The sequence below is a fragment of the Accipiter gentilis genome, chromosome 1 (genome assembly GCF_929443795.1).
Source record: "Accipiter gentilis chromosome 1, bAccGen1.1, whole genome shotgun sequence".
NCBI lineage: Eukaryota > Metazoa > Chordata > Aves > Accipitriformes > Accipitridae > Astur > Astur gentilis.
This window is the reverse complement of record NC_064880.1, coordinates 13,296,982-13,320,359: the sequence shown is the minus strand read 5'-3', so window position 1 is coordinate 13,320,359 and position 23,378 is coordinate 13,296,982. Positions and strand designations below refer to the sequence as shown.

Below are 23,378 nucleotides of genomic sequence, written 5' to 3'. Positions count from 1 at the left end.
AGCACACTAGAAAATACTAAATTAGCTCTTCTGTTTTGACTCTTTCCATTGGACTCTCTCCAGTGTGCTCATGTCTCTCTTGTCCTGGAAAGCCTAGAACTGGACAGAGTACTCCAGGTGGCCTCACCAGTGCCAAGTAGGAATTTATATTGAAACAAACAAACAAAAAAACCAAATCAAAACACACAAAAAAAATAGAACAGCCCCCAAAACACACCCCACCAAGGGCAGGCATGGGGGGAGGGACCCAGGCATCCAGGCCAAGCAGCTCTCTTGCACAGGAACAGGCACAACTCATCACACCAGTGTTCTCAGCCTGTTGGGGGGGGGGGGGGGGGGGGGGGGTTGGGAGGAGGTGAGAGTGGGGGGCCTCCCAGTACCATTCCCAAACCAAACTTGTCTAGGCCTCCTGCTCCTGCTCTAAGTCAGTGCCCCACTATTTGGGATCTCTGCCCTTCCTCTGTTCTTCCCACTCATGCCCAGGCAGTGGCCCCTGCAGGGCACCCACCCACCCTCACCATGGCGGTCCATGCATACATCTCTCTATACATACAGATGACATCCATGAAACCTTACCCAAGTCCTGACGGTACAGAATTCCCAGAAGTCTTTAAATCAAAAAATTAACAGCATCTCATAACTTGTCCACATCTGGCACTGTCTTTGGTCAATTATATCACAGTACAAAGACAATTGAGTGTACAAAAGAGTTTAGCCACAGTTCTCCCTGCATATAGGTGACATGAAGTACAAACAGTGCTTAAAAGTAGTCTAGGACAAAAACTAATACTACAGAAGGCAAATCTCTTATTCCCTCACATGTCAGTATTATCAAAACTATGCAATACAGTACTTTCTCTTTCAGACTAGGGGAATTTTATCCACTGTAGATTACTAAGTAATCATTTTAGATTTTTTTTTCACAAATGATGTAAAGCTATGTGTATAAAGGTCAGAAAGAATACCCTTAACATAAAAACTAACAATTGCAGAAACAGATGTTTGAAATGCATTGTCAGCAGAAGGTCACACAGTTGAGATGCAACCAAGTTCTCCATTTCAGCTACATTTTTGGAGCTTACATTATCTTTTCTTCAAAGATTTGCTAAAAATATCAACACTGCCATTTACCTTGCTTATTGGTGAGGACAAAACCAATTTCCCAGTTGTGATGCAGTGGAGAACAGAGTACTCCAAAGGTTTGAGAAGTTCTTCATCTGTCTGCCACTATTCCTAATCTCCACTATTGTCCCAAAAAAGTGGGATTTCTAATTTCACTTATGACTGTCAGACTACAGTATGTTTGTAAGCACATCCCTTAATACTTGCAATTAATAAAATACATTGTATTCCCACATCAGTTTTCACCACGTGATCCAAGAATCAAACCACTTTCTTCAGGTCGTAAAGTTAAGACTAAGACTATGGATACCTCAGTGGTCAGATAATATATAATATACCTTATTAGAAAATAAGTCTTGTGAAGACACTTAGCTTGAGCACCTGTGTCACCTTTAGGAAACTGAAATTAAAGTACAATGCAGAACAAACACAGCAACCAATGTTACAAGGTCCATTTCCTTTTCCCAAGCGCCTGAGATGAGCCAAAGTGAATCAAATGTCCAATCTGCTGCATTGCTGAGTGCCCCCTCTTCTTAGGGAGTAAGACTCATTTGCCAATTTAAACAGAAATAAAAACAGTGATCTGTATACACAGCAGCATGAACTCTTGTTTCAGCATTATTGCATGCTGCTTTAAACTAATCCCCCAAAGCAAACGGTGGGAGAAGCCCGGCACACTCTCTGAACAACCTAAAGCCTCACAACACATTTGTTCCAACAACATCAGTTGATCCACAGCATGTATCCTCCTTTGCCTCAGGAAAAAAGTTATCCTCAAAAGTTAATGGTTTAAGGTTTTCCTCTCGATTTGTAACTTTTATGCACTCACTCAAACGTATCTGATATTTAATCATGCAGCTTCTGCTGGGAATAGCAACAAAGCACGTAACAAAGTCAGAAAGCACAGTCAGTTTGACTCGGCATAAGACATTCTGGTAACTTAAGACACAACTATCAAACCTAACCTTTCATTTACCATACAAGCAAAGTTAAGGACAAGAATTTGAATTTTCTTGGTTACTCATATGCTTAAGTCTACCACCTTCCACATTAAAAAAGAAACATCTTTCCATTTCGATACTAGCCCCCAAAACTAGAAAATGGGCACTGCATTTCATCAATTTGTCCACACTGAAGGTCTACAAACAGCAAGACGGAATGCTACCTTCTAGCTAGGTTAACGCACAACTCAGTAAACCAAGTCGCATGTGCACAACCAGCGGAAAAAGGCACTAAGAGACTTGCTCCAAACATATTGCACTGGCTCTTACAGGCAACAATCACTGCCCAAGTCAATACTTATTGTGTATATGCAAGCTCAGAACTCACCTAGATGCACTAAGTATAGATAGTGTGTTCAGATTCCCTACAACTGAATCACAAAAATTTAATCCCCCAGCAAACAAACAAAAAAAGCACATTCCCAGCATGCTCTATTGTTGCCCTCTCTCCAGAAATCTGGAACAAGATGGCTGTTCAGAGAATCAGTTTTATCATTTCAAATTATATAGTTTGATCCACAGTTCAAAAAGGCACAATAACAACAAAAGCTTGAATGGGGTGACTGCTATTAAGATTTCAAGATGCCATTGTCTTATGCAATACTTGGGGGTTTTCCAGCTGTGGTCACTTATGCCTAAAGGTCTGAACTGTACCATCATTCTTTCAATGTACTGAAATAATACAACATATACCCAAACTCCCCTTCTCGAGAGCTTGACTTAATTATTTACTTGCATGGAGGTACCCAGATGCTGGATCTCCCAAGTCTGTTTCAACAAAATAGCTAAGTAAAAGGATTGACTGCTATTCAAATAGTTTTCAGAGTGACTATTGTGATTTCCAAGTTGCAGCTTGATACAATTCTTTGCCAAGCCTTGTACTACAATCAGCCTTTGCTCCTTGTCATGAGCTATTTGTACACCTGCAGGAAGGCTCACATGATTAAGAAGAGGCTAGTATACAGCTGTGATTCACCTTCACCTTATCACTAAGCTGGCAAGAAAAGTCAACTAATAATGATACTCCTTCCATAACAGGGAGCCAAAGAAGATTGATCATTGACATGCCTGCTATGTTTCTATCATCAAGTAGGAGAGAACAGGTACGTTAAGCAGGAAAACCAGCTATAGTCTTATATTTCACAACAGAAAACAATGCTTTTACAGTACATTCATTTTTCAACTTATTTGTCTCATAGACTTCAGTAGCAACAGAAGTGTTCAAATACTATTGTTATCTCAGCTCCCAAATTGAGTATAACTTCTCCTGTAAGATGTAGTCCTACAATAGCACTGCCCCCCTAACATACACGATGCCATCATTTAAGGAGATGCAAAGTTACAGGGCCCCAAGAAAAGAATGGCCACAACAGGTAATAACACCAAAGTGGATTCCCACATCTGTTAATGGCAGATGCCTCTAATGTGTATGCACTTCAAGAGTTTTAGCTCCATCCTAAATTACTTAATTTTCAAAAAACAGTATTTTAAGTGCCTGAAGGAAAAAAAAAAAACCAAGGTTTAGACCTTCTGCCATTTTCTCACACCCACCCCAGTGCATCAGGATCTTTGCACTGCCCCAAAGAAGTAATTTCCAAGTGTACAGATTTGATATTTTCTCTAAGACTTAGGTTATTTCTGAATACTTAATAATCATAATTTCAAAACTCAAACTAGCATTCACAACACACTTTTCAATTATTTTTTTTTTTTTATTTTTTTTTAACAGGAAAGTTAGAATAGAAATCACAAAATGTGCTGGAACACAGCAATTCATTATTAAATAATGTCTGGTATGGCATCTCTAAGAATTAAAACTACAATCTCCCCTTAGATTAATAAATACATAAATAAAATCAGATCTCCTATTCATTTAGGGAGAGGAAATAAAAAAAAAAAACAAACAAACACCCACAGACAGACTCCAGGGAACATCTTGAAATTACTCTCAATGCACACCGAAACCGGTACCTTAAGCCTCATCACTAGGGCTTTGTTTTGCTAGTACAGGATTCAAGATATTTCCCAGTCAGGAAAATCTGCCCGAACCCCACAGTGAAGCAGAATCTGTTTTGATGGGCTTGCCACTGCATAAAAGGATAGGAACTATTTCAGATGCTTAACACTTGCTGCATTAGCATCTGTCAGTAATAAGTATATTAGCAAAAGTGTTTTTATAGACTATTCACCAAGATGACATTGACATTGTTAGATTGTTTTAAAATCCCTTCATAAAGGATTAAAAATTAAATTTTTCACCATCTTTCCTTGGTTTTGCATCAGTCTTAAAGTTTTATAACAATATAAAGCTACTCTCAGTCTGGATGATAGAAACTGGTACTGACATATTCGGCTATTACCCACCCTTATATATCTACACATACACTTTAAGACCACCATACGTTGAAACCCCAAGACATTTCCAGCAATTTAAAGACTGCTGAAGTCAATCATGTCGTCTTCTCTCCATTTCTAAGCATATAACAAACTTGATATAAGAACTGTTCAATATTGCTCAAGTACTGATGTATCTACTGGTGGAACTAAGCTCATGAACTACGGAACATGTGAAGACAGTTTTTACTACAGTTAACAGTCTAAATGACAGCATCTAAAATTGTTTGGCTACTTAGTATTAGTTTCATACAAAGAAAATAGAATGGAAGTATATGCTTTTAGAGTGTTGACTTTGTAACTCTGTGAAACTCAAGAACCTGAAAGTAACCAACTTTTAGCATTTTTATCCAGTGACGAAAAGCTAATGAACTAGTGTTACAGAGAAGTGGTTTACCCAGTATCACATCTAACTCAGAATAATACAGGGAAAGAAATCTCTGTGCAAAAAACATCAACATGTCAATTTAGGACCCAATTTAGGAATGTTTAGCAGTTGGTCTCTTCGGACTAGATACAACTGGTGTATTTGAATATAAATAATTGCTGCAGCTGAAAGGCCCGTTTTCATTTCACATTATTTCAACAGTCACTGGTCCAGTAAGTATGTCCAGGCACTCCTATAATAGGACTCAAAACCTAAAAAGAAAGAGGGTTTACATTGCCAATAAAAATCCAAAGTGTTGGGAAGACAGTGCTGCTCTATATTGAAAAGAAAATTCTGAGATTAAGTAATAGTGTCTCCACTGAAATAAGTCTGAAATTGCTTTAGCTTCTACGTTCTCCTTCAGATCCGTCAAACCTCTCTTGATCAGGAAGGTCATTATTTGACCTGCTCAAGGAGCACATGTTGGTTGGAGTTACAGTCTAAAGCAGCCCGAACTAATGAGACTATATTCTTTTCTTTAAAGGGTACAATTCTCATTCCACTGGAAGGAACTATTTCAGCAAAAAGTTACTTAGTATTTTCTCATGCCAGGCACATGCCAACCACACCACGATTCCTCAGTGGTGAAAAAGCCCAGTGAAAAAGTGACTTTTCCTCAGTCAGTGGAAAAGCCCAGTACCTCAAACTCAAAAGGTTTTGTGATTTGGGGAGTACCATAACAATGCTCAACTCTGCAGCAAAATTGGACTGCGACAGCTGCAAAACAAATGACTATTTCTAAGTTCTTCCTACATGCAGTACGGCACTGCCACAAAGGTTTAAAAGTTGGTATCAGTGAGAAATAGTTAGATGAAGGAGGCTTACCAAAAATACAACCTGGCAGAGCTGTAACCTAAAGGAGTGAGTTCTTAATTTTAAGTATATGCAACCTTTAGTATTTGTTAGTTGAAGAGCCCTCAGAACAGAAAAGACTTAAAAATATACACTTTTTCTAGATAAATCTTTCCCATGAATCAGACTTGCTGGTTTAATGACTCAGTGTCCAATGTAAGTTAGACAGCAAATTGTCTACGAAAATTTTACTCATCAGCTCTGTTTTTGAAACACATTTGCAGGCTGCTATTTTAGTTTTAAAGTCCTCATGATTGACAAACGAACTGAGCTACAGTTAGGTAACACAAATCATTAATACATGAAAAGACTAACGTAAGTCACATGCGATGAAGATAACTATGTACAATGCTTCACATCCTCCCCCCACCTCAACACAAACTTGGCTGCACCACCATATCCCAAGCATCTTATTCAAGAAACGTATTTATACCACATAAACATGTATTAATTACCACTTAAAAACCAAACAAACAAATAAATGTTCTGCTGAAGGCACAATCTATCCCACAGAAATCCAAACACCAGTAGCGCTCAAAGGAACAGTGGTGCCTGTGCTGTATCCTTCCCACAATCCCTAAGTTTCCATCTCTTCAGCAAAAGAGGAGAGCAAAGGGGAAGGACTCCCAGGAGGGGACAACCCAGACTCCAAGAAGCCGACAACCACACACCATAATTTCAGTAAAGTGACTACTACAACAGAGAATATGCACAGAACTCTGCCACATACTTAGTTGGATGCAGAGACTTAGCCATGGACTACGTTCTTTAATAGAGTGACAGGCACTGCCAGTCACAGTGACTTGCTGTACAAGACACTAAAAGGGAGTGGCGGGGGGTTCCTCCCACCACCCATAAAATGTTAACAGTACTAAACACGACGTCTGTCTATTCAAGCTGCACTGCTTAAGAGTCAGATGAATAATGCAGTCTTTCGAGTAACAATCTCAATAGCAGCTTTTCCCTCAGGACTTTTTTATTACATATATTTTAAGGACGAGATAGGCTAACAACACAAGACGGTTTTAAGCAGCTCTCTATTTCAGCTGCTGTACATCATACTCTGCGAGCCTGAATCCCTTCCAGAACAGTGGCAGACTATTTCAATTGCAAAAGCACAGAATACAAAGCTTAGTAAGCTGTCATGCAAAATAACTCCAAAATTTCTTCTTAAAATACATGTTCTTGGCCAATACTGTTTGCTCTTTTTAACTCCAGTGATAGTGAAGAAAAATATCTGCAGACTTCCCAACGCTGACAATTTTTTTCCTTATTTTGCGCATCCTAAGCAGTTCAGGAGTCTCTGTAGGGCTCCTCCGGGGATAGATGCATATAAATCTAAGCTTAGAAGACTGTTATCTCCATCTTGCCTTCAAACCTGTTTTTACCCGGCTGCATAGACAGGCTACCGCTCTGTAATCCAGTTGTACATCTCGCTCACCCACTCTACCACCACTAAACCTGAACCCCTGCTTAACGCCTCCATCAAAAACTGCACGGAGCACCGAAGAAAAACTCATTTTCTCTGACCCTCCTGGCAGGCAAAGCGAGCATCACCCTTCCCACCTTGACCCAGTCCTAACACGACCGCTGCTCTGCCTGCACACCAGCAGCAGGCAAGAAGCAAAACAACTTCTCCCCGCAGCGCCGGGTGCCCCTGTCCAGCCCCGCTCTCAACAAATTCGCCTCCCGCTTATGCCTGTGAAGGACACCCACACCGGGGGGCCACCCTGGGCATTCAGCGCAGAGGGACCGATGGGGACCACGCCAAGAGACGCCCCCCCTTCGCACCCCCCACCCCCCCCCACAAAAAAAAAAGCCTGCCACGGGGAGATGGAGGAAGGGAAGGCAGCCAGGAAGGCGCAGGCAGCTGCTCCCAGTGAGCCCGCCAGTGCCCTGCAGGCAGGGCCACGGGCTGCGGGGGGGGTGGGGGGCCGCCGCCTGCCCCTCTCCCCGCCGCGACGGAGCCGCCGGCTCACCTTCGATGGCGATGACATGCTCGCGGATCTGGTTCTGCAGCACCGGCTCCTCCACCCGCTCCAGCAGCTCGTAGATGGAGTAGATGTTGGGGTGCACCGACTCGAAGCGCTGGATCTCGGCCCGGATGGCTGCCGAGTTGGCCAGCTGCTGCTGGTAGTTCATGGCGCGGCCGCTCCCCTCCGCCGCCGCCGCCGCCGCCCGCTCCGCTCCGGCGCCTTCCCCCGTCCCTCCCCTCCTCACCGAGAGCCCCGCGCGGGTCGGCGGGCGGCGGCGGGGGGAGGCGGGGCGCGCAGGGGGCGAGCCCCGACCGCCGCCGCCTCACTCACCGGACTCCCCCCCGCCGCCCGCCCCGGGCCGGCCCGGCCCGGCAGCAGCCCTTCGCCTCGCAGCCCGCAAGGGGCGCCGCCGCCGCCGCCGCTTCTCCGCCCGCTGTCACTTCATCGCGGCGACGGGGCAAGGCAAGCCGGCCGCCCCCGGCCCCATGGAGGGCGGCAGCGCGGCGACCACCGCTGAGCTCCCTCCCGGCCCCCGCCGCCGCCTCAACTCCGCAGCGGCGGCCGGTCCCGCCGCCCCCCGCGCGCGCGCCGACAGCCAATGGCCGGCCCCTCCTCAGCCTCGCGCCCCCGGCCCGGCCTCGCTCTCGTGCCCGGCGCCCCGCGCGCGGCGGCGGATGGCGGCGGCGGCACACGCGGCCCCGCTCCCACCGGGACGGTCCGTCTCCCACACACGCGCGCGCGCGCGCGCACCCCCTCCCGCGCGCTCGCCCCGCTACACACAACCCCCCCCCCCCCTCCTCCACGTCCTTCTCCTCTGCCCGCTTCACGCTCACGCACGCCACACCCCCGTGTTGCGTCACCGCGCAGGCCGCTGGCCACGCCCCGCACAGCCCCTCCTCGCCCGCGCCGTGCCCGCGGCGGGGCACGCTGGGAAATGCAGTCCGCGGCGCGCGTGGCGGGGTGGCGAGGGGTGCGCTGAGGTGGCGCGGGGGATCGCGGTGGCGGAGGGCCCGGGCGCTCTCCCGCTCTGCCCTCAGGGCGCCCGTTCCCTTCAGCCGCCTCCGCGGGAAGCCTGGAACGCCGTGCTTGCCCCGCGGGGCGCCCCGTGCGCCCAGCAGCCGCTCGCCCCGCAGGCAAGCGGAGGAAGACCCCCCCCCCGGCGGCGCGGTGGGCGGGCCGGCCGGTGCCCTCGGGGCCTCCCGGGGCGAAGCCCCTCACCGTGAGCCCGGACATGGCCCGTTGGTCCCCGCGCACCCCTGCCGAGCTCCGCTCGGCCACTGGAGTCCTGGAAAAGAGCAAGTGCGGAGGTTTGTAGGTCAGGTGCTCTATCGCAACCGCTTGACAGCTGTTAACGGTCGCCGTAGCCGTGTCGGTGCCCGCAGGGCGCTCACCGGTGCCAGTGTGAGAGCCGCCCGTTGTCGTACACCCCGAGCGTGCAAAATAGTGCGGTGGGCGGCGAGCTTTGCCGGGACCCCAGCCGAAGGCACGGCAGCGTTGGGAGCCGCGGCGTTCTCACTCACAGAGCCCTGGAACAGTCAGAAAGTCTCACTTACTCTAGATAAGTTATGGCGCAACGAAGCGTTGCTGTCATTAGCGAGAGCAAGTGTTATTAATATCATTTGCAGGGCGGCTATGCGCACAGTTAGGCATTCGCCTCAATGAACCCGTTTTTAGGATCAGTGTTTTATGGACTTGAGCTCCAAAGCTGTGAAACGTGAAGCAAACTTTAATATAGAAAACAGTTCAGCCCAAGGACACCTTGGTAAGGGATAGCCTCAGGAAAACTGTATCCATCTACTCTACTGACATATACCAGAGCAATGAATAGAACAATTTCAATATCCCCCCCCCCCCCCCCCAAAAAAAAAAAACACAACCCGAAATGACATTATTTGGATATACAGCTCTGGCCTGGCATGGCTGAGAAGCAGCTACGCTCCTTTCTTGGTGCAGTTGTTTACTTCATGTTACATGTGCCCACCTCTATCACATTTTTTTAAATATGTCATCTTTTTGAGTAATCTTTGTCTTGAGTGTTGGCTGTTCGGTAATGATAGGTCTTAAGAACAGAACAGGTAAAGGTTTTTGAAAACTTAATCCGTTTACCAAATCCATTGATCTATACAAAAAAATTCAAACTGCTTTGTTTTGTTTCTATTTAAGAAGATCTGGGAGTGTAAGTGATGCATATCATGTGATCTCCAGGGTGGAAATAGCTGTTCTGCTACTGTAACTGAATTCTTAACCTAAACAGTTTAAGAGAAAAAAACTTGGTCATCTTGGCAGCAAGAGGAGGAATGGGAGTATCATAAAAAATAGTGCTTAACTGTATCATGAGCAATAACACTTAGTGTCATAGCAGTCATTTGTTCTCTGGCTTATCTACTGATGCTCTGTTGCAGGTCTTCCTTGTAAACTCATGGTGACCTGACAGAGCTGAATGAAGGCTGCAGGGAGATCCTTCAACTAATGGCTGTGGTGCTGCTTCTATCAGCCACCTCTAAGTGAGTTCTGTCACATAATACGTAAGCTATTATGCTGGAGGTAAGCAGTTGCTACCAATTTATGCCATACACATAGTAACTAGTATCTGATATTTAAATAGTCCCAGCAACACTTGGGCATTAAGCTTGTTGATGTGATGGCTCACACCAAAAAAACAATAGCAGTGAGAAAGGAAGCTGTGATGTGAGATTGAGGTTTTGGATACTCCTGAATGTGTTACTTGAAGAACAGACGTACCTAGTTAACAGCAAATAGCCTTCACCCTCACATGAATATGAAATGACCTGTCTTTTTGTCAGCAATAAGTACAGGGGACAGGGATGGCGCTGAGGGACCACTGACGCCCAACCTCCCTGTCTGGGTCAGTGCCTGTGAATTCTACCAGAAATACTTCAGAAGATGTTATCCGCAGATGGGAACACGGTGGGGACACAGTAGAGGGGAGGGAGGACACAACACGGTAGCTTGTCACCACATCCCTAGGGTGTCAGCAGTGTGGGGTGGTCTCAGTGGTGACATCCCCTGTTCCCTTGCAGGTGGAGAAGCTGCAACCAGTAAAAGTGAGCTGATTGTTTCAGTTACCAAAGGAAGCTTATTTTCACTTACTGGAAATTTTCCCATTCTGATCATCAGACAGGGAAGTCTCTAATTCAAGCTGAGGGACTAAAGCTTTCTCAGCACTGGTTGCTGTCTGCTGCAAGAGTTATATTCTGCTTATTTGAACAGCTGAGGGGGAGAGGGCAAATATGGTCATAGATACCTGTGTCGTCTTCTTTCTTCCTTCTCAACAGAAGTCGGTATATTTTCTATTAGCTTGCTTCTTTTTATTTTCTATCCTAGCAGGAAACAAAAAAAAAAAAAAAAAAAACAAACAAAAAACAACCAAATAAAAATTTTTGATAAATCAAAAAAAAAAAAAAGAAAGTAGGAAGAATATAGTCCCTGCTTCCACTAGTGAGTGCCACTCAGGGTATTAATGACAATAAGAACTTGTGAAACGTAAGAGGATTTTTACATTCATTTACCTTAAACTGTTTGATTAAGCTAATGGTATGTAGGAAGCTAGTAGATGAAAGCTATAATTCTCCCATTTTACTCCCTCTATCCTGATCTGGAACAGAAGCATTACCTCACATTACTTACCTTTCCAGAAAATGCCAAAGTGAGCAGCAGAGCAAAGAGTTAGGCCATAGCCTCTATTGTACGTGGGGCTGGTTGATTGTTTCCACTGCTGCCGTATGCTTTGTATTCTTTCAGCTCTTAAATTCATGGCAGGCCAAGATGTGGAAAACAACTCCCAGAGTAGTCTCAACTGTAAGTGAATGCAACTACTACACACAAATAGTTTGAGCATTAAACCCCTGTGTTAATATAAAGCCTTTTTGTAATACCCTGATCCATAGAGCTTCTGTGAAGCTTTTGTAACCCTGATTTTTTACTACATAAAAAGCTTTTGTGTAAGCTTTGTAAAATTAAAGCAAAATATAAGCTACTGTTCCAGCTTGCATAGATTTCTCATGTAAGGAGGCCGTAACAATAAGTAGTATTTTCCTGTGCTTGCAGCTAGGTTGATTAGCCTGAAATGCTGCTTGTGATGCACAGAGCGATGCTGGATACATCTTTTTGCTATTAGACTCTGTTCTAGAGAGTCTGGCATCTGAAGTGCTCCATCAACCTTTAATGTGAATTGGCAAAGAGAATTACTTTGACACTACTGCTGTGAGCAGTAACGAGTTTAGATTTCTTTTTTCTTTCACCTGGAACATGGCTAACTTGGGCACTTTACAGCTTTTCTGGGTCTGCTTTTGTCAAAGGTGAGATGACCACTGAAATTGGTGCTTGTCTCCAATTCTGGGGAGGTCATGAAACTCAGACAATTTTTACAAGTATAGAAGGGCTGATGGGCTTTAAGTAAAGCATACAGAGTGGTCCCAGCCCCAGCGTAGGTTAGCCTTCCATCACTGGTTTTCCTTTCTGAGGGTGAAAGCTTTCCAAGGGTAAAGCCTCCCACTACACTGTGCTCCATGCAGTTGATTCTGTGCTTAGGTCTATAACAAAGTTCCATCTCTGCTGGCCTCCTACTCCTCCTCCCCATCTGGCAAATACACTCATTGCTGTGACTACAGAAAGCTGAATCAAATGGTTTCATTCTGATTTAGGTATCTTATTCCTAGAAGGTATTCAGTAACTGGAAAGGAGCATTGAATCAACATCTCAAACAGCTCTAACTCCTATCAGAAGACTATGCTTATCCACTTCATGCTATTCCTAGTGTGTCCACCATGGCCTAACTACAGAAAGTGTAGTAAAAAAATTTTGAGGATATGCAGTTGATGAACTTGGACTTAAGAAGGCATATGGACAATTACATTTTGCTTTTGGAACTGAGCCCAACTGTGTCAGTGAAACATTTCATTGAAACACTCACTGTTACCTTCCTTTGATGCCTTGTTACGACATGGTGGAGCATGCTTTCCTGGCTGCTGAAATGGGAATTAGGCAGGACTGGCTTTTAGTGACTAAACCAATAGTTGAAATGTTGATTGGGGGGGGAGGGGGGGGGGGGAAGAGTTGAAGCATCCTATCCTGATCTGTGCCAGGATTTAATATAAATATGCTCAAATATCACAGACAGCTAGACACATGGGCTTATTTGCAGGCCTAGCAGAAAGGGGATTAACCGAGAAAACTGAGAACATAAGGACTCCTGAACTGTCTAAGAGGTTATAAGAGAAGTCTACCCACTAGTTGTAAGCAACATTTCACTTAACTTGGACTGTTTCAGTGTCTGTTCACAATCTTAAACCCTGGCTGTTCATGTGATTACTGTTGGTATGAGCAGTGTTTTGTTCAATATGCAGGGTGTGTCTAGAAAAATACAGGAGATAGAGTGTTAGAGATGCATCTTTGTGCCTACTAATGCTGACATTGCCATAAAGACTGAAATCAAACCCATGTGGAAAACAGACATGAAAACATCAAGTTTTCCTGAATTATCTCTGCAGTGAAATGTCAGTATAAAAACTTAAATAGGTTAAGCTTCCTCTAGTAACAAACTGGGATGAAATTCTATTATTTTACTGGGTAAAGATTTGGGTCAGTCAGTTACTATTACAGAGTGATTAGATTGCTCAAGAGGCTTTGAAACAAATGTAACTAATGAATTAACCTCATTCACAGAGTGTGAAATCTGTTCTAGGAGAAATGCCAACTAGTTCAAACAATACTAATTATGGAGTAGCAACAACAAGCAGTTGTTGAAGCTGTAGCTCATTCCTCAGTGTTCCTGTCATAACTGAGAAAATGCTGTTCTGTACCAAATGTGCTCAAAAAAAAAGTGGGATGGCAAAAGCAATCTGCATTTCTGAAGGAGGGAGCACAGATCAAATCTCTTGCAAGGTCAAATTATCCTACTTAAGGGTCTTCTACTCAGAAGTGGACTACATACTAGCATTCTGCTGCAGAGCAATGAACTAGCAATAACTGTATGTGTTCACCATGTGGGGGAAGGCGTCCTAGAGTCACCTCTTGATTCTAGCCCCAGGGACCTGGATTTTCGCTAACCTGAAATTTTCTGAAATGTTAAAATGAACCATCAACTCAACTGCTCAAGTTTTGGCTCCTTGTTAATCTAAGTTTCACTGTTAAACCATTTACAATATTTACAGATTTGCAGAACTATTATCTTCATTAAACCAAAGACATTGTTTAGATCTGGAGTTGTGCTGTAGCTTTTCTCAGGCTGATAATGGTCTGTGTTCTAGTTTTAAAGCAGGGACTTAAAATGTTTACAGGGAAAAGAAGTGGCTTCTTCACATGAAAGGTGGTTTTAAGTCCTAAGTTTTACCCATGCTATCCAAAGCTTATACAGTTTCATTTCAGCAAAAACTTGAATCATATGCAGCAAAAAAACCTTATTCAATTGCAGGTTATGTGATATGGTACCCCTGAGTCAGGGCTCAGCTAACATCCTGAATTTTATACTAGGGCAAATCCAGTGACAGCTTCATATGCCAGTTCTGAGATACTCAGCACTTTATTGAGCTCTTATCATGGCTAAATATGATTACACTGGAAGTGTCTCTAAGCTTGTTGCTGTTGTCACTTTCCTGACGGAGAATCAATATTTGATTCACCGCATAATTCCATGTTAAGCTCAGATCTCAATTCAGCTGTGGTATGCTGATAGGGCTTTAAAAGTTATGGAAAACTGTAGGCTCAGTTGTTACCTTTGAACTTTCAGACACGTGCTCTTGATTTAATGCAGAAAAACCACAGGAGAGGTCACTCTAGATAAGTTCAAACTAATCTTTTAGAACAAATAACTTTATTTTTAATAACATGTTATATACATAATGCTATAACATCCAGTGATAAGGAATGAAGAAACAGGATAAGAAACAGATACAGTAAAGTCAAAACAACAAGGTCTGGCAAAACTGTGACCTGGATGCTATGCTACAAGGACCTGTAGGTAACCATCATGGAAGATCATGATGCCAGGACTGTCACAGTGAGATGTACCTGTTGCTGAGATACTAAGCATGTTCCATTACTGAAGGTCTAAAGACCAGTACGGATATTCCTGGTGTGAAAGGTGGTGATCTGCCCTTGTTCTTCCCTGTCCCCCTCCAGAAAAGGAAGGTAGCAAAGGAGTCTTCACAGACTTTGTGCTGCCATAAATATTGCTTTTGGTCTGAAGGCGAGACAGAAATCAGAACCATGAGCTCTTTTGCTGGTGAAGATCTCACATGACTTATTTTAGGAGCATGACATTGTGCAAGTGGCTAACCCAACATCACCTAATGTGGATCCTAGGTGACAGATTGCACAGTTTAAATAGCAACTTGAAACATACAGCTGCAGAACTATGTAGCTCAACATTTGTCTGGTAAGAAAGCAAAACATTTTCTTTGGGGTTATGAGGAGGAGTGTTACTAATCAGTGAAGGGATGCAAAAGAGCGTGAAAAAAAAGCTGAGACTGGTAGTCAGGGCTGGTCACAGTACTTCCCTACATTTCAGATGAGAAATCTTGTTCTTTTTGCCCTTGACACTTGTATGTGCTGTGGCAGGGAATGTGCTGCTTGTGAATACTAACATCAGAAAACCAGCAACAGTAGACTGTAGCTTGAGAAGAGAGTAGCAGGCACTCAACTGTAGCTGTGCAATAGGCTGCCTGACCAAGAAGAAGAGTGCTGTCAGGCAACACCAAATTCTGTGGGAAGGTGTGGTGGGTGTGTAGAATTGCTCACTTTAATGCTTGTGCTGTCAGGATGGTTATGGACTCCCAGCAGCAACATCTGGAGTACAGCCCTGCTGCTTGTTACAAACAGGTCTGGCTGTGTACCAAAGACAGTAGTTCTACTGATGGCATTTATCTGTGTATGGTTTTGACATCAGCGTAACTTGAAATTGCCTTTCTTCAGAGCTTGCCCTTCAAAATCAGTGATATTTACATGGCATAGTAACTCCAGCCCTTCATCTTTCCCATGTGAGAAATTCCCCCATGTGATGATTTGCATGCTGTAGCAGCACAGTCGGCCCTTCGTCCCCAGTGGACAGTATTCCTGAACACTGCACTGTGTCAGGAAGGGGTCCCCAAAGGGCTGTCATCTAGGACATGCTCGCTACAGAAGCTTGTGGGATTTACTGTGTCTCTGTGTTAGTTCTTTGAGCTGCTTAACAGCTCACTGATAACAACTCACATTTTTGCGGCTCAAGGAGTGTCATGGCAGAGACAGGGCTCCCATGGCCTGCTTGCACTGCAGCGCGGTCTGTGGAAAGATCCCGGGAAGAATCCCCTGGAAAGGGTCTGATACTTGCTGCTTGTATGCATCACCTTGTATGCCCCCTTTCTGTAGCCGTAGCTTCCTCATAAAGATGTCATAAAATCCCATGGGCTATTTGCCTAGAGGAAGGGCTGCTGGCACATTTCCACCATCACATTTTGCTTACAGTTTGACCAGGTTTGTCTGACCTAGTTCTGTTCATAAACTGGGCTTAATGGTGGAATCCTGGAAATGTTCCCAGCTGCTAAAGCCAGGCTATTCCCTCTGCAGTAATTAATTGCAGTTCAAAAGCCCTTCACCAGCTACCTATCATAATATTAACATAAAAAACCATGTTCTCTGGGATTCTAAGCTTTGAACAAGCTGCTTATGGTGGCGAGACTTATATTCAATATCACAAGGGCACCATGGGACCCTGCTCATCAGTCGCTTGCTGCTAAGCACAAACCGAACTGGAAAATCTCTTTCCTGTGTACCCATTACAGAACTGTTATCACAGGACAAAATGAAGCTTTGGATTGTTTTTACTAAGCTGGGTGTGATTTTTCATTCCAGTGTAACTTTCCATCATTTGCAAAAAAGAATTTGGGAACAAGTACAATGAATTGAAACTTGATACCCAATTATAATTTGAATACCATGAGGCTCCTGGAGAGTGCTCAACAATTATTACAGACAGGGAGAATTGTTAGCACTAACCATCTAGCATAGAGGCAACTTTTGGTTGAACTAAGAGTACCTAAATCATACTCATTAAATCTAAATCACATAAAGGACATAGTAAAGAAATGTCCTGTTTTCTACATAGGGTTAGCTTCATCCAGAAATGCTTTGGACTTCTCCAAATCTCAGGTCACCTTCCATGAACAAGTACATGAATTTACTGGGTCAGTAAATTAAAACTACACAAGGGACCTCGGGTGCTAAACTTTCAAAGTTTCTCTAGCTCTTACAGTTTAAAAAGCAGGTTTCCTTGTTGTGCTTGCTGTTAGGAATATGCACCCTGCAACTCAAAATATTGTGTCTGATCCCCCTTAATAGTTGAACTCTGTCTCAATATGCCATTTAGTAATCACATCTTTAACAGAGAGAGCGGGAGACTACTGTAAAACCTAATGATTCTACTGCTTTATAAAAAGCAAGAGGTTTGAATTCTTCTGGAACAAATATTCATGTGCTTAAATTAGCTGCTGACTATATGAATTGTAGAGGAACCTCATTCTGGCATTGCAGTTCCTGTGGTGGTTCCTTTGAGATTTCCTGGACCTGAACCATGTCAGCTCCACTTGCTTCCAGCTTATTGAGAAGCATGGAGCTAACACCATGAGCTGGTGCAGGGTTCAAACTGGGAGCTGCTGGGTACCTGCCCTGGTGAGGACGGGTTTTCTGAAATGTTGCAGTTTGGGGAGGGTAGGTTGCTCCTAGTCAAGGTGCACAATTTGAGGTATATATTTGATATCACTGAAGACCAACTCAATCAACATAGTTTCCAGCAAAGGCCAGAAATCCTCTGTAAAGAGTGCTTCTTCACATGGATGGAAGTGACTAGGATGGAAGTGACTACTTCAGAAGTTATAGTGAATCCTCCCCTGCATAATTTATACCCCCTTTTTCAAAACAAATAGCATAATTTCTTTTATGTCCAGTTCTAGCCTTTCAGCAGCATTACTTATTGCTCATTAGCTTGTGTGCAACCATTGAAACAAGCTGGATGATGAGATTTTAAAGCCTAATGTTACCAAAGATTAATACAGCTTTTTTGAGCCCTGGCCCCACAGCCTTCCATTGCGGAGTGCTCAGAGGCACCAGAAATGGAACCTTCAGCAGAGAAGCCCTGTGTAAAATGGAGTTGTCTTACTGTCTACTAGTAGGAAGGCAAATAATACAGATGACCTTGCTAGTGTGCTTAGGAAGGGAAGGAATATATAGTGCTTGGGTTGCATTGCATGTTAAAGCGAGACAAACTCACTAGAACTGAAGAGGAATGGAAGACTTTGAAAAATAAGTAGGATCAGGGCCTTAAGGAGCTGTTAGCCATTGAAAACATTGCCATCAGCTCCGTAGTGAAAAGGGAAACTTCCAAAAGCTGGACATTGCTCATAGCCACTGTTTCTGTAACTTCCACAATAATCAGCTGAATACTGGTGTCAGGACTCAGATGCATGGGCTTAGATGTGTTTTGTCTGATGGAAAACATTTCCTCTACTTTGTGGAGGCTGCTTAGATCCCTTCTGCTGCCCTTGAGTTATTTGCAAAGTTTACCTTAGCTTTCCTGACACCTAGAGAGGGAAGGGCTGGTCCCCTTGGCCAACATCTGAAGGTGGACAGTGTGTTAAAAAGAGAGGTCAAGTGTGGTTCAGTAGCTTTCGAAAGAGGTCTTCGGGGTTTAAGCACAACACTTCATTTAAAGTCAAAAGACTGAATTTCGACGCGCTTCAAAGAAAGCAAAGTTGTCACTTTCAGGATGGCTCCTGTGGCACTGTCATGTCCCTGAAAGTGTTCCTAAGGCAGCAAAATTACCACATATCTGCTGTGTGGAATGGGTTGCTTTCAAAGCATACAAAGCTGAAACACCTCAAAGCTTAGCCTCATCTTTGTCTACAGTTTCAACTTGTGTCACTACTTTGAAATGCAAGATAAAATGTAGACTTAGGTCTCCTTGAACTCAACTGACTTGAGGAAACTACAGATGTGATGGACCTGCATTTTGCAGGCAGGGGGCTAGGATGGAGGCATGTGTCTGCCCTTTGTCCTTAGTTCAGTACAGAATGTAACAGACTGCTATTGACCCAGATCTCAAGGGTCAAAAAACAGGGGAGTTTTGGCACTAGTTTTCCAAATAGTAAGCTGGATGAAGTAAGATGAAAGTATATCATGGATTCTTACTCGCTCCTTTTCAATCATCTGAGCTGTCACAAGTACGACTGCCTCATTATCCTTGGGCCCTCAGCTGAATTTTGATGACCTGCGTGGGAAGTGGTTAAAGCTACTACTATAGACTCCTCAGTGCTCCAGACAAGGCTGCAAAGTCTTGGTTGCATCAGAAAGGTTTAAAGTCAAATCAGCCATCATAAAATTTCATAAAGCAAGTGAAAAAATTCTGCTGTGGTCTCCGGTAGCAGCACTTCAGGTATACTGTCTTGAGAACTGTAAATGCTTATTTGTGGTTTTAGCTATTCACTACTTGATTTGAAAAAGGTGTAGTAGACCTTAAATATTCCCTGAGCAATTTGGCAGGGAGGCCTTTAATGTTAAGCTGTGTGTAACCTGGGGTAGAGTACTCTCAAAGCTGAGATAAACTGTTGCAGCAGTGGTTCTGTTTCTTAGCCTGGAAAATGGGATAGAAAACTCATTCCTCGTACAGCTGACAAACACATGTGCACATCTGCTGGAGCTATGCATGCTAAATAGACCTGGAATTGCTGTTGCCTTGCAGAACATGAAATCTGGATGGCAAATTGTTATCTAACACAAAATACTTGGCAGAAGTCTCAAAATCTCATTCCACCCCTGTACTTTGTTCTTTACAGGAAATAAGTTTAATTGGAAGCTAATACTTTTGTTAGAAGTATCAAGTTCAAAAGGGCAAGAATCTTACTGTTTTTTAGGAATAGTATAAATCCTGTAGGTGCAAGTCATGGTCTGTTGGAATTCACAGAGGTAAAATCTCAAGCAAGGGCTTCAGGATGCTAGTTATCAATACCAAGCTAAATTGCACATATCAAGAACTTTACTTCATGGCTCTCACGTCTAAATAAAATTCTGAGTTCAGTTAAGAATGTACTCCAAGGATGTACCAGTCCTGCCTATAAACTTGGTTGTCTGATGCCAATCTGAATAATTTATCTGGTTGGAAACAATTGATTTCATGGCCTGAGACCCCACCTTTGGGGGACTTGGGTCAAAGTTCTAGCTGGGGTGGGTACACAATAAGGATCAGTGGCCTCTTGAGTTGTAAAGCTTAGGGGGCACACTGTTCTGCAAGTACTCACACTGGTTTTGTGGTTACTGCTCTAGGAGCCAGGTTAGTCACCAAGGATCACTGTAAGGTATCAAGGTCTGCTAGCGGATAGAAAAACAATGAAGAGCACAGCTTCAGTGGTATCACTGTAAGGTATCAAGATCTGCTAGCAGATAGAGAAACAGTGAAGAGCACAGCTTCAGTGGTGGTTACAGTTGCATGCTAGTTCTGCATTCTTTGAGCAAATCAAATGTTCCTGGCAGAGTCAAGGACCTAGTCTTTTCTCTAGCGTTATGGCTGGGATCCCATCGCATGTTACAGTACTCATGGCAGCTTGTTCTTTCTTGGGTGCCTAATCTCAAGCAGAAAGCATGATGTGGTAACTCTGCATCTTAAATGCTGTGAAAACAATACCAAGAGGAAGTGTGCCTCTAAGTGAAAATGGGGAAACAACTGGGAAATATAAAGTGAAACACCTTCATAACCAAAACAGCATTACAGCATTGCAAAGAAATACAGGGAAGTGAAGAGTCACTTCTCAGAAAAATTTCTCTCTGTAACAGTCAATTCATTTACTATGACAACAGTGAGAAGTCTTAGAGTGACTTGAAGCTTCCCCTATCACAGTACTAAAACAAAGGTGTAATAGAGTTGTTTGCTCCTCTAAACAGTCTGCATAGAAACCTTTCAAAGGGATTTTTTATTGCGTAGCAGTAAGGGCAATCACCACTGCCTCTGATGTTAGAAGGAAAACCAGAATCAACTTGGAAGTGTAGCATTTAGTGGGAAATGGGGCAGTTAAATACAAGAATTGATCACTTTGTCTAATGGCTATCTTTGTAACAGGACTGATAAAAGGCAGTGAACAACATTTTCTTCCTGCAGGAGACTCCAAGGGCTGTGTATGACCACCTTCTGGTTGAGACCCTGTACCTGCTCTGGAGAGACATTTGAAACTTGATCCAAAATTCTCTTTCAGTGTTTGGGTGTTTCTGGGAAGTGTTCAGAGCAAAACAGATGTGAAAGCTATGTAATACATGGGTCAGTTTGGGGCCTGTAAGGACAAAACATGGCACAAATGAACTTGCAGCATTCCAATGGTTATGAACCTTCAGCTGCATTGCACATCTTATGGATCCCCCCCCTGGCACACAAATGCACTGGGAAAGGAGTCTGGCCTGTTGGGGCCACTGGCACAGAGCACTGGGCTAGCATTTGCTTTTGTACGGTGAGTTGTCTTCTTTTGGTAGACAGCTAGGTGACAGCAGGTTTTTTTCTGTGTAAAAAGGGAATACTGAAACCACTTATAAAGTGTTTCAAAATGTAACAAGAGCTAAATTTGAGATGCCTATCAGATAGAAGTGCATCTGTCTTGTTGCTGAACTGCATAGGTTGCAGGGATAGTCAGGTTAAATATCATTAATCATATCTGATCTATATTGAAACATGTGGCAAGGGTGTGAGCAAAGTAAGGAATGAAACAAACTTCAGGTCTTTTCCAAGTGGAAGATACCAACAGACTTGCATCCTGCTTTCACCTCAGTCTTCTGGGACAGATTATCTGGAAATAGTTAATCAAATGCTTGCTTGGATATGTACAAAGGGCTCAACATTCAAATTGTATGGCACATGGGTGTTGTAAATCAGCATAACCTGAAAGAAGAAATTTAACTGTAAACCTGCTAAAAGTGCTCTAAGCTTCTCTCAGCTGCTTTTAAGTACCTGCGTAACAGTAATAGAAACAGGGCATTGTTGCAAAGAAAAACATTCCGGCAATGGCCAAATTGTGCTTCATAATGAGTATAACATAAAAGAAGGTGCCAAAGAAATGCAAGGTGGGGAATAATTCACTATGCATATGGCTGAGCAGGACCTTTTGGCCCCAAAGCATTCTACAAGAAGAGGTTACTCATCATCTGGCAACTGAGGTTAACAGATATTGTGGGGGGTTTGTGACTAATGTTTGTGTTAAAGTAGTGGTTATCTTTTAGTCCTACTTTTATCCATGATGCAATAAGATGTAATAGAATTATGAGTTTGTCATAGATCTCAGACTTCATTAATCATCTACAAATTCGCAATAGTTTGGCATAATGCATATGATGGAAGAGGAGCTTTTGTGTCTTGCCAGCCTCTTTCCATCACTTTAACCTGCTGTTTTTGAAGTAAGAATATACTGGAGTTCATAGTGCCAGTTGACATGATCAGTCTCAGTATAAGCTTCACTGGGGTGTTTAGTCAGCAGGCTGCCTTCTGAAGAGTCCCGATGGTGTTATTCACTTCAGTATTTGTCTGATGGGAATATACTGTAAAAATATGTTAAAAGTTGACTGGATCAGTTCTAGACAAGATAATGATGAACTCTTACAAGTGAATAATTATCTCCATGAATTAGACTTTAGACTTCAGCTCTCAGCTGAAAGAAAGAAAACATCCCAGTACTTTACATGAGCTCTTGCTCTGGGGCAAATGGTTTAGTTTCTCTTGTCTCATGTAAACTGCTTGCAGGTGTCTAGTGTACAATATCCTTGCAAAGGTAAAAAGGAAATAAAATAACTGGAGAAGCTATTTAGGAGTTCCACATCCTTAGGTGCTTTTTTATGGGTAGTTTTTCTTGTGACAAAGAGGACAATGTTGTGAGGACACAATTTTAAGCCTGAAAACAATGGATTTGGAGAACACCTAAACTTTGCCAGAGAACGCTTTCTCTAAACACAGCCTAAACTTAGTCAGTGAAGGTTCTCATTGGTTTTAATCAGGCATTACATTTTATCTGCTTAGCACTGGCAGCTGTACTGCTGCAGCCCAGTTGCATATTTCCTGCAAAGCAACCAGACAAAATCCATTTTTTTTGTTGGAAATGACTAGGTGCCATTGGTTTATGTTGGCACTAGTGAACTGGCTGATGAAACATGAACCCATATTTTTCTTATCAGTCCTTGTGTATCTTATCCTTTTTGTCTTAGTAATGCCCAGGGTAGAGCTATTGGGGCCCTGAGGGTACTGATAGTCCTCAATGGCTCTGAGCAGCCTCACCTAGGGTCTTCTCCCCCACACCCCTGGCTATGGACCCAGGAGTCCATTCAAGCTCAGTCCAGGGCCTTCACTCGCTTCTTGAGCTCCATTGGTAGAGTGCTGGTCTCCAGCTGAGCCACGTCTGTGCCAAGGCCCATGCCTGGCCATGGGTCCTTGTCACCTTGATCCGAGTGTATGTACTGACTTTCTTGCTTGACCTTGTACCTGTCTTATCACTAAGGACCTGCCTGGTGGTCACTAGGCTGTGTCTGATGCTGGTTACTTTCACTGGAACCCACCCTGACCTGTGGCTTGACTTCCCAGCTTGACCTGCC

General features: G+C 43.6%; 2 protein-coding genes across 6 annotated transcripts in view; one reads left to right on the top strand and one right to left on the bottom strand.

Moving 5' to 3' along the window:
- Positions 1–8,516, bottom strand: part of AGAP1 (ArfGAP with GTPase domain, ankyrin repeat and PH domain 1) — a 390,622-nt gene extending 382,106 nt beyond the window's left edge. For all 4 annotated transcript variants that reach the window (XM_049800184.1, XM_049800193.1, XM_049800202.1 and 1 more), the window contains exon 1: positions 7,776–8,516. In XM_049800184.1, coding sequence (XP_049656141.1) covers positions 7,776–7,938 — 163 coding nt within the window. In that variant the 5' untranslated portion in view covers positions 7,939–8,516. The remainder of the gene's footprint in view (positions 1–7,775) is intronic.
- A 1,666-nt stretch (positions 8,517–10,182) lies between these two features.
- The window catches only part of TRPM8 (transient receptor potential cation channel subfamily M member 8), a 159,323-nt gene continuing 146,127 nt past the window's right edge, over positions 10,183–23,378 (top strand). For both annotated transcript variants that reach the window (XR_007506004.1, XR_007506002.1), the window contains exon 1: positions 10,183–10,276. The gene's annotated coding sequence lies outside the window, so the exon portion shown is untranslated. The remainder of the gene's footprint in view (positions 10,277–23,378) is intronic.